At 33.2% G+C, this 12,500-nt stretch overlaps 1 protein-coding gene across 19 annotated transcripts in view; it reads right to left on the bottom strand.

Moving 5' to 3' along the window:
• Positions 1-12,500, bottom strand: part of baz2ba (bromodomain adjacent to zinc finger domain, 2Ba) — a 256,146-nt gene that overhangs the window by 74,231 nt on the left and 169,415 nt on the right. For all 19 annotated transcript variants that reach the window (XM_062035145.1, XM_062035142.1, XM_062035141.1 and 16 more), the window contains 2 exons: positions 8,072-8,132; positions 4,201-4,309 (listed from right to left, as the gene is read on the bottom strand). In XM_062035145.1, coding sequence (XP_061891129.1) covers positions 4,201-4,309; positions 8,072-8,132 — 170 coding nt within the window. The remainder of the gene's footprint in view (positions 1-4,200; positions 4,310-8,071; positions 8,133-12,500) is intronic.

Raw genomic sequence — 12,500 nt, 5'->3', positions numbered from 1 at the left:
TGCTATTTGAGCTATTTTTAGAACAGGCCAGCGGGCTACTCATCTGGTCCTTACGGGCTACCTGGTGCCCGCGGGCACCGCGTTGGTGACCCCTGATCTGGATGGTTCGCTTCCCCTTTGGTCCGGATGACACGATGTGGAATATTTCCAAAAACAATTTGAAATGTGGACTCGTCAGACCACAGAACACTTTTCCACTTTGCATCAGTCCATCTTAGATGATCTCGGGCCCAGAGAAGCCGGCGGCGTTTCTGGGTGTTGTTGATAAATGGCTTTCACTTTGCATAGTAGAGCTTTAACTTGCACTTACAGATGTAGCGACCAACTGTAGTTACTGACAGTGGGTTTCTGAAGTGTTCCTGAGCCCATGTGGCGATATCCTTTACACACGGATGTGGCTTGTTGATGCAGTACAGCCTGAGGGATGGAAGGTCACGGGCTTAGCCGCTTACGTGCAGTGATGTCTCCACATTCTCTGAACCCTTTGATGGTATTACGGAGCGTAGATGGTGAAATCCCTAAATTCCTTGCAAGGTTTTTCTTAAACTGTTCAACAATTTTTTTCAGGCATTTTTTGAAAAAGTGGTGACCCTCGCCCCGTCCTTGTTTGTGAACGACTGAGCATTTCATGGAATCTACTTTTATACCCAATCATGGCACCCACCTGTTCCCAATTAGCCTGTTCACCTGTGGGATGTTCCAAATAAGTGTTTGATGAGCATTCCTCAACTTTATCAGTCTTTTTTGCCACCTTTCCCAACTTCTTTGTCACGTGTTGCTGCCATCAAATTCTAAAGTTAATGATTATTTGCACAAAAAAAAAAATGTTTATGAGTTTGAACATGAAATATGTTGTCTTTGTAGCATATTCAACTGAATATGGCTTGAAAAGGATTTGCAAATCATTGTATTCCGTTTATATTTACATCTAACACCATTTCCCAACTCATATGGAAACGGGGTTTGTACATGTAGTGCATCTGTGTGGTCCTGACTCATCTGGCTAAGAGCTGGACACACTTAAGATAAACACTTCTGACCTTGGGGTGCACAATTCAGCCGCTTACTTACTTACTTACTTACTTACTTACTTACTTACTTACCAGCGCTCAGGCTTTTTGCTGCCTGATGAGCACTGAGTGGAGGCTACTGAACGGCCATTTTTCTATTTGCACACTTTGACAATCAGCGAATGAAGACACACACACACACACACACACACACACACACACACACACACACACACACACACACACACACACACACACACACACACACACACACACACACACACACACACACACGCACACACACACACAAATAGAGAGAGCGTAGGAATGAGGCCAAAGCTGTGCATCCCAACAGCAAGATGAATCATGGCTATGTGAGGAAAGTGGCACAATCTAAGAATAACATGGGGGCCACAGTGGGGGGGTGGGGGGAGGGGGGGTGCTAGGGGTCTTCACACTACAAAGATATACAAGACAAATATGTGTTGTTGTTGTAGGAGCAATGTGCACTACAGTCCCTCCAGGAGTCTGCAATCACGTAAATGATGTGTGAACTTGCCCACAATCGAACGTCTAATCCAGCTGTGACCACTTTTTAGCAGGCCGGCCACTTGTGATCTACCTCATATATCTACGCTGTAGATGGCGCTCAACAAATGTACTTAACGTGCGAGGGTGAATGTGAAATGAATGTTTCAGATGGACAAAAAGACTTTTCAAGTGTAAAACATACAAAGAGAACGTCTGCAGCGCACAATAAGGAAGACTTTGGTGGTGTTTCTTTATGAAATTACAATTATTAATATTAGTTGTAATGAATTAACAGCACATTAATTAGATACTTAGCTATTCTACTTTGAAGTTTGTGTGCTATAAAATGAGTAAAACATCAAAACGGTATTTGTTTTGCGGACAATAAGGAAGACTTTTGTGGTGTTTAATTATAGTTATTATTATTATTATTAGTTGTAATGAATTAACAGTAAGTTAAGTAGATATTTAGCTCCATGATTGTGCGTTTACTGCTATCTACCTTTAAGTCTGGGTGCTATAAAACAAGTAAAACATCAAAACAGTATTTGTTTTGTGGACAATAAGGAAGACTTTTGTGGTGTTTCTTTATGAAATTATAGTTATTATTATTATTAGTTGTAATGAATTAACAGTACATTAATTACATATTTAGCTCCATGTATGTGCTTTTACTGCTATCTACCTTTAAGACTGTGTGCTATAAAACAAGTAAAACATCAAAAAAATGTTTGTTTTGCGGACAATAAGGAAGACTTTTGTGGTGTTTCTTTATGAAATTATTGTTATTATTATTATTATTATTAATTGTAAACATTAATTACATATTTAGCTCCATGATTGTGCGTTTACTGCTATCTACCTTTAAGACTGTGTGCTATAAAACAAGTAAAACATCAAAACAATGTTTGTTTTGCGGACAATAAGGAAGACTTTTGTGGTGTTTCTTTATGAAATTTGTTGTTATTATTATTATTAGTTGTAATGAATTAACAGTAAATTACATATTTAGCTCCATGATTGTGCGTTTACTGCTATCTACCTTTAAGTCTGGGTGCTATAAAACAAGTAAAACATCAAAACAATATTTGTTTTGTGGACAATAAGGAATACTTTTGTGGTGTTTCTTTATGAAATTATTGTTATTATTATTATTAATTGTAAACATTAATTACATATTTAGCTCCATGATTGTGCTTTTACTGCTATCTTCCTTTAAGTCTGGGTGCTATAAAACGAGTAAAACATCAAAACAGTATTTGTTTTGCGGACAATAAAGAAGACTTTTGTGGTGTTTCTTTATGAAATTATAGTTATTATTATTAATAATTGTAATGAATTAACAGTAAATTACATATTTAGCTCCATGTATGTGCGTTTACTGCTATCTACCGTTAAGTCTGGGTGCTATAAAACAAGTAAACCATCAAAACAATGTTTGTTTTGCAGACAATAAGGAATACTTTTGTGGTGTTTCTTTACGAAATTATTGTTATTATTATTATTATTAATTGTAAACATTAATTACATATTTAGCTCTATGATTGTGCTTTTACTGATATTTACCTTTAAGTCTGGGTGCTATAAAATGAGTAAAACATCAAAACAGTATTTGTTTTGCGGACAATAAGGAATACTTTTGTGGTGTTTCTTTATGAAATTATAGTTATTATTATTAGTTGTAATGAATTAACAGTACATTAATTGCATATTTAGCTCCATGTATGTGCTTTTACTGCTATCTACCTTTAAGTCTGGGTGCTATAAAACGAGTAAAACATCAAAACAGTATTTGTTTCGCGGACAATAAGGAATACTTTTGTGGTGTTTCTTTACGAAATTATTGTTATTATTATTAATTGTAAACATTAATTGCATATTTAGCTCCATGATTGTGCTTTTACTGCTATTTACCTTTAAATCTGGGTGCTATAAAATGAGTAAAACATCAAAACAGTATTTGTTTTGCGGACAATAAGGAAGACTTTTGTGGTGTTTCTTTATGAAATTATAGTTATTATTATTATTAGTTGTAATGAATTAACAGTAAATTACATATTTAGCTCCATGATTGTGCGTTTACTGCTATCTACCTTTAAGTCTGGATGCTATAAAACAAGTAAAACATCAAAACAATATTTGTTTTGTGGACAATAAGGAATACTTTTGTGGTGTTTCTTTATGACATTATAGTTATTATTAATATTATTAGTTGTAATGAATTAACAGTAAATTAATTACATATTTAGCTCCATGTATGTGCTTTTACTGCTATCTACCTTTAAGTCTGGGTGCTATAAAACGAGTAAAACATCAAAACAGTATTTGTTTTTACAATTTTTGCCAAACTACTTTGCGTGTTGTGGTTAAGGTTGCAAGGAGCACTCAAAACATTCCTAACAAACTCATGAAATCACAAGTTGTTTATGTTATTGAAAGAAAAGAAGCCTCAAATATTTACAATTGATTATTTTTTGTTATTGCAGCAACTTTCTAAACAAGCTGCCATGAATTCTGCTCATTTGTGCCGGTGGAATGAGAGAGAAAAGCCAGCCAACTCCTGGAGGGACTGATGTGGACGAGCATCCAACCCATCTTGCTCCACAACATCTGCGTGTGTGCGGGTGTTGTCCACAATTGAAGTGAAAGAAATACATACCTTCATCACGTCCGGGTACTGTCTCAGCTTCTTGCCACAGGGGGCGTAGTAGGCCACCTCCCCTTGAGGTCGCCCTGCCATGTTCTTGATTCGGGTTTCTCTGCGCCACCTGCGTTTTAAACCAGGACAAACAAATAAAAGCCCTTAGTGAAAAAAACACAAGGCAAAAAAAACAACCCAAAAAGCCGGTGTGAGTGTCTACTAGGGCAGTGGTCCCCAACCACCGGGCCGCGGACCGGATTGGTACCGGGCCGCGCAAGAAATTTAATTTTAAAAAATAAATAAATAAATAAAAAATTATTATTATTATTTTTTTTTTAAATAAATCAACATAAAAAACACAATATATACATTATATATCAATATAGATCAATACAGTCTGCAGGGATACAGTCCGTAAGCACACATGATTGTATTTCTTTATGGGGGGAAAAAAAAAAAAAAGAAAAAAAAAAAAATTTGTACTACATGTAATATATACACGTGTAATTGTACCACATGTAATATATACACGTGTAATTGTACCACATGTAATATATACACGTGTAATTGTACTACATGTAATATATACATGTGTAATTGTACTACATGTAATATATACACGTGTAATTGTACTACATGTAATATATACACGTGTAATTGTACTACATGTAATATATACACGTGTAATTGTACTACATGTAATATATACACGTGTAATTGTACAACATGTAATATATACACGTGTAATTGTACTACATGTAATATATACATGTGTAATCGTACTACATGTAATATATACACGTGTAATTGTACTACATGTAATATATACACGTGTAATTGTACTACATGTAATATATACACGTGTAATTGTACCACATGTAATATATACACGTGTAATTGTACCACATGTAATATATACACGTGTAATTGTACTACATGTAATATATACATGTGTAATTGTACTACATGTAATATATACACGTGTAATTGTACTACATGTAATATATACACGTGTAATTGTACTACATGTAATATATACACGTGTAATTGTACAACATGTAATATATACACGTGTAATTGTACTACATGTAATATATACATGTGTAATCGTACTACATGTAATATATACACGTGTAATTGTACTACATGTAATGTACTACATGTAATATATACACGTGTAATTGTACTACATGTAATATATACACGTGTAATTGTACTACATGTAATATATACACGTGTAATTGTACTACATGTAATATATACACGTGTAATCGTACTACATGTAATATATACACGTGTAATTGTACTACATGTAATATATACACGTGTAATTGTACTACATGTAATATATACACGTGTAATTGTACTACATGTAATATATACACGTGTAATTGTACTACATGTAATATATACACGTGTAATTGTACTACATGTAATATATACACGTGTAATTGTACCACATGTAATATATACACGTGTAATTGTACTACATGTAATATATACACGTGTAATTGTACTACATGTAATATATACACGTGTAATTGTACTACATGTAATATATACACGGGTAATTGTACTACATGTAATATATACACGTGTAATTGTACTACATGTAATATATACACGTGTAATTGTACTACATGTAATATATACACATGTAATTGTACTACATGTAATATATACACGTGTAATTGTACTACATGTAATATATACACGTGTAATTGTACTACATGTAATATATACACGTGTAATTGTACTACATGTAATATATACACGTGTAATTGTACTACATGTAATATATACACGTGTAATTGTACTACATGTAATATATACACGTGTAATTGTACTACATGTAATATATACACGTGTAATTGTACTACATGTAATATATACACGTGTAATTGTACTACATGTAATATATACACGTGTAATTGTACTACATGTAATATATACACGTGTAATTGTACTACATGTAATATATACACGTGTAATTGTACTACATGTAATATATACACGTGTAATTGTACTACATGTAATATATACACGTGTAATTGTACCACATGTAATATATACACGTGTAATTGTACCACATGTAATATATACACGTGTAATTGTACTACATGTAATATATACACGTGTAATTGTACTACATGTAATATACACACGTGTAATTGTACTACATGTAATATATACACGTGTAATTGTACCACATGTAATATATACACGTGTAATTGTACTACATGTAATATATACACGTGTAATTGTACTACATGTAATATATACACGTGTAATTGTACTACATGTAATATATACACGTGTAATTGTACTACATGTAATATATACACGTGTAATTGTACTACATGTAATATATACACGGGTAATTGTACTACATGTAATATATACACGTGTAATTGTACTACATGTAATATATACACGTGTAATTGTACTACATGTAATATATACACGTGTAATTGTACTACATGTAATATATACACGTGTAATTGTACTACATGTAATATATACACGGGTAATTGTACTACATGTAATATATACACGTGTAATTGTACCACATGTAATATATACACGTGTAATTGTACTACATGTAATATATACACGTGTAATTGTACTACATGTAATATATACACGTGTAATTGTACTACATGTAATATATACACGTGTAATTGTACTACATGTAATATATACACGTGTAATTGTACTACATGTAATATATACACGTGTAATTGTACTACATGTAATATATACACGTGTAATTGTACTACATGTAATATATACACGTGTAATTGTACTACATGTAATATATACACGTGTAATTGTACTACATGTAATATATACACGTGTAATTGTACTACATGTAATATATACACGGGTAATTGTACTACATGTAATATATACACGTGTAATTGTACCACATGTAATATATACACGTGTAATTGTACTACATGTAATATATACACGTGTAATTGTACTACATGTAATATATACACGTGTAATTGTACTACATGTAATATATACACGTGTAATTGTACTACATGTAATATATACACGTGTAATTGTACTACATGTAATATATACACGTGTAATTGTACTACATGTAATATATACACGTGTAATTGTACTACATGTAATATATACACGTGTAATTGTACTACATGTAATATATACACGTGTAATTGTACTACATGTAATATATACACGTGTAATTGTACTACATGTAATATATACACGGGTAATTGTACTACATGTAATATATACACGTGTAATTGTACCACATGTAATATATACACGTGTAATTGTACTACATGTAATATATACACGTGTAATTGTACTACATGTAATATATACACGTGTAATTGTACTACATGTAATATATACACGTGTAATTGTACTACATGTAATATATACACGTGTAATTGTACTACATGTAATATATACACGGGTAATTGTACTACATGTAATATATACACGTGTAATTGTACCACATGTAATATATACACGTGTAATTGTACTACATGTAATATATACACGTGTAATTGTACCACATGTAATATATACACGTGTAATTGTACTACATGTAATATATACACGTGTAATTGTACTACATGTAATATATACACGTGTAATTGTACTTTGGGTGCAACAAGAAAAGTGCAATGTGTTTAATGCATTTTATTTGAATTCATACAATTGTTCTTGGAGTCCAGTAAGAATCACATGTTTAATGTAAGATTTTTGGTTAAAATAAAGCCAAAACGGATTTATTTTGTGGTCCCCTTTTTTTTTTTAAGTATGAAAATACACGTTGGTAGCAAAATAACGGTATGGGGACAAGTCTAGCATCATAGAGAGTGAAGTGAGCACTTGTACGTACCCCAACTCCAGAGGTGTCATCAGATCCTTGTCATCCATCACTCGCTTCCTCTTCCCTAAACCTGCACACAAACACTTCAGTCATGGATGTGACAGTAGACACTAGAATGACAGTAGACACTACAATGACAGTAGACACTAGAATGACAGTAGACACTAGAATGACAGTAGACACTACAATGACAGTAGACACTAGAATGACAGTAGACACTAGAATGACAGTAGACACTAGAATGACAGTAGACACTACAATGACAGTAGACACTAGAATGACAGTAGACACTAGAATGACAGTAGACACTACAATGACAGTAGACACTAGAATGACAGTAGACACTAGAATGACAGTAGACACTAGAATGACAGTAGACACTAGAATGACAGTAGACACTAGAATGACAGTAGACACTACAATGACAGTAGACACTAGAATGACAGTAGACACTAGAATGACAGTAGACACTACAATGACAGTAGACACTAGAATGACAGTAGACACTAGAATGACAGTAGACACTAGAATGACAGTAGACACTACAATGACAGTAGACACTAGAATGACAGTAGACACTAGAATGACAGTAGACACTAGAATGACAGTAGACACTACAATGACAGTAGACACTAGAATGACAGTAGACACTAGAATGACAGTAGACACTACAATGACAGTAGACACTAGAATGACAGTAGACACTAGAATGACAGTAGACACTAGAATGACAGTAGACACTAGAATGACAGTAGACACTAGAATGACAGTAGACACTACAATGACAGTAGACACTAGAATGACAGTAGACACTAGAATGACAGTAGACACTACAATGACAGTAGACACTAGAATGACAGTAGACACTAGAATACATCTTTTATTGCAGACACTAGAATACATCTTTTATTGCAGACACTAGAATACATCTTTTATTGCTGGACCAAACAACATGAAATCACACCCCCACTAAAAGTGTTCCCTACAGGGCCCTGAACACAACACGCCATATAAACTGAGAGGCCAAACTATCACATTAATTGTGACTAATTAAGTTGTATTTAGCCAATTATGTTTTTTTATGGTGTTAATCCAATAGTCATAACATGACTGTCTTTTTATGCCCAATGTAGAAACTGTCAGGAGATTTGACTGGTGATGTTATCAGTTGTAAATAGGGATGTCCGATAATGGCTTTTTGCCGATATTCCGATATTGTCCAACTCTTTAATTACCGATACCGATATCAACCGATATATACAGTTGTGGAATTAACACATTATTATGCCTAATTTGGACAACCAGGTATGGTGAAGATAAGGTACTTTTTTAAAAAAATTAGTAAAATAAGATAAATAAATTAAAAACATTTTCTTGAATAAAAAAGAAAGTAAAACAATATAAAAACAGTTACATAGAAACTAATAATGAATGAAAATTAGTAAAATTAACTGTTAAAGGTTAGTACTATTAGTGGAGCAGCAGCACGCACAATCATGTGTGCTTACGGACTGTATCCCTTGCAGACTGTATTGATATATATTGATATATAATGCTTACGGACTGTATCCCTTGCAGACTGTATTGATATATATTGATATATAATGCTTACGGACTGTATCCCTTGCAGACTGTATTGATATATATTGATATATAATGCTTACGGACTGTATCCCTTGCAGACTGTATTGATATATATTGATATATAATGCTTACGGACTGTATCCCTTGCAGACTGTATTGATATATATTGATATATAATGCTTACGGACTGTATCCCTTGCAGACTGTATTGATATATATTGATATATAATGTAGGAAGCAGAATATTAATAACAGAAAGAAACAACCCTTTTGTGTGAATGAGTGTAAATTGGCAGCCACGCTTCCGTCAGTCCACCCCAGGGCAGCTGTGGCTATGAAAGTAGCTTACCACCACCAGGTGTGAATGAATGATGGGTTTTTAACATGTAAAGCGACTTTGGGTACTTAGAAAAGCGCTATATAAATACCAGGTATTATTGTTATTATTATTATTAAATGGGGGAGGGAGGTTTTTTGGGTTGGTGCACTAATTGTAAGTGTATCTTGTGTTTTTTATGTTGATTTAATAAAAAAACAAAACAAAAAAAAAACAACAAAAAAAACGATACAGATAATAAAAAAAACGATACCGATAATTTCCGATATTACATTTGAACGCATATATCGGCCGATAATATCGGCAGGCCGATATTATCGGACATCTCTAATTAGTAGTCTTGTTGTTGTTGAAGGGAAAGTGAACGTTGTGATGTACTTGTGAAATGAATTAAAATGATCAAAATACATAAATATTACATGTTATGAATTCAACTACATTACTTACAGCGTGTATATAAAACCTTGATGGAGGTTTATAGGCGGAATAGAGCGACTTCTATTAGCTCCATTGTGAGCTGACTCTTGCTAGCGTTTTTTTACGAGTTAGAATGAATAAAAAGTGTTCTTGTCCTTCACAAGGATTATGAATGACAGACAAAATTCCAAAATAAGTGCATTTCCCCATCTAAGGTGACTTATATAGTGCTATAGTACATCTACAAAGTCATGTTGTTGCTGAATAGGGTTTCAAACGTGGGAATTGATTGACAGTCAGGACAGCTAATCAAAGCCAACATGTTTTACATGGAAATGGGACAAATATTTATGAGTTAAATGTGCTTTCTTTACCCACTGTGGGCAACACGCTGTGATTGACGGGCCTGTAGTATTCATATTAATATTATATGAGGCATTCAATACTTCTTAAAGTGCTCCTAATGTTTATTTGAGCTAATAAAACAGATTGCAGCTATTCAAGGCTGTTGAGATGAATAAATGATGGTTATAATTCTAATGACGTCACACGTTTTAGTCAAAGTAGCTCAACTTGAAGGCTTTTCTCAGCATTTTATTAGGTGACTTTAAAAGATTGTTATTTGTTTGTTTTTTAAAGGCTTGACGTACCCCAACATGTGATTCTCCACATTCATTTATTGTGAAGGGAAAGTGAAAGCAAAAGTAAAAGATTGCCTGGAAAGTTCCAGCGAGCTCATATTTGGTGTGGCAGGAGTAAGGCACTCCTGGGCAAATTAGGGCCCCGGGGCCCGTTAAGCTTTTCAATCTGGCCCGCCGGACATTCCCATTTTTTGTAGATATTCAGTGTTTTATCGTTCATAGTTAATATTGTAAATCCCACATTAATTTCATGTACTTTCTGGGTGTCTTATTCAGTAGAAATGTAAAATTGCATTCCGTTTTTAGTAGGGATGTCCGATAATGGCTTTTTGCCGATATCCGATATGCCGATATTGTCCAACTCTTTAATTACCGATACCGATATCAACTAGGGATGTCCGATAATATCGGCCTGCCGATATTATCGGCCGATAAATGCGTTAAATTGTAATATCGGAAATTATCGGTATTGGTTTTTTTATTATCTGTATCGTTTTTGTTTTTGTTTTTTTAATTAAATCAACATAAAAACACAAGATACACTTACAATTAGTGCACCAACCCAAAAAACCTCCCTCCCCCATTTCTTTCTGTTATCAATATTCTGCTTCCTACATTATATATCAATATATATCAATACAGTCTGCAAGGGATACAGTCCGTAAGCATTATATATCAATATATATCAATACAGTCTGCAAGGGATACAGTCCGTAAGCATTATATATCAATATATATCAATACAGTCTGCAAGGGATACAGTCCGTAAGCATTATATATCAATATATATCAATACAGTCTGCAAGGGATACAGTCCGTAAGCATTATATATCAATATATATCAATACAGTCTGCAAGGGATACAGTCCGTAAGCACACATGATTGTGCGTGCTGCTGCTCCACTAATAGTACTAACCTTTAACACTTCATTTTACTCATTTTCATTAATTACTAGTTTCTATGTAACTGTTTTTATATTGTTTTACTTTCTTTTTTATTCAAGAAAATGTTTTTAATTTAGTTATCTTATTTATTTATTTTTTTTTTAAAAGTACCTTATCTTCACCATACCTGGTTGTCCAAATTAGGCATAATAATGTGTTAATTCCACGACTGCATATATCGGTTGATATTTTTATCGGTTGATATCGGTATCGTAATTAATGAGTTGGACAATATCGGAATATTGGATATCGGCACAAAGCCATTATCGGACATCCCTAATATCAACCGATACCGATATCAACCGATATATACAGTCGTGGAATTAACACATTATTGTGCCTAATTTGGACAACCAGGTATGGTGAAGATAAGGTACTTTTTAAAAAATGAATAAAATAAAATAATAAAATAAATTAAAAACATTTTCTTGAATAAAAAAGAAAGTAAAACAATTTAAAAACAGTTACATAGAAACTAGTAATGAATGAAAATTAGTAAAATGAAGTGTTAAAG

This window comes from Entelurus aequoreus, linkage group LG02 (assembly GCF_033978785.1).
Source record: "Entelurus aequoreus isolate RoL-2023_Sb linkage group LG02, RoL_Eaeq_v1.1, whole genome shotgun sequence".
Taxonomy (NCBI): domain Eukaryota; kingdom Metazoa; phylum Chordata; class Actinopteri; order Syngnathiformes; family Syngnathidae; genus Entelurus; species Entelurus aequoreus.
This window is presented reverse-complemented; position numbering and strand designations above follow the sequence as displayed.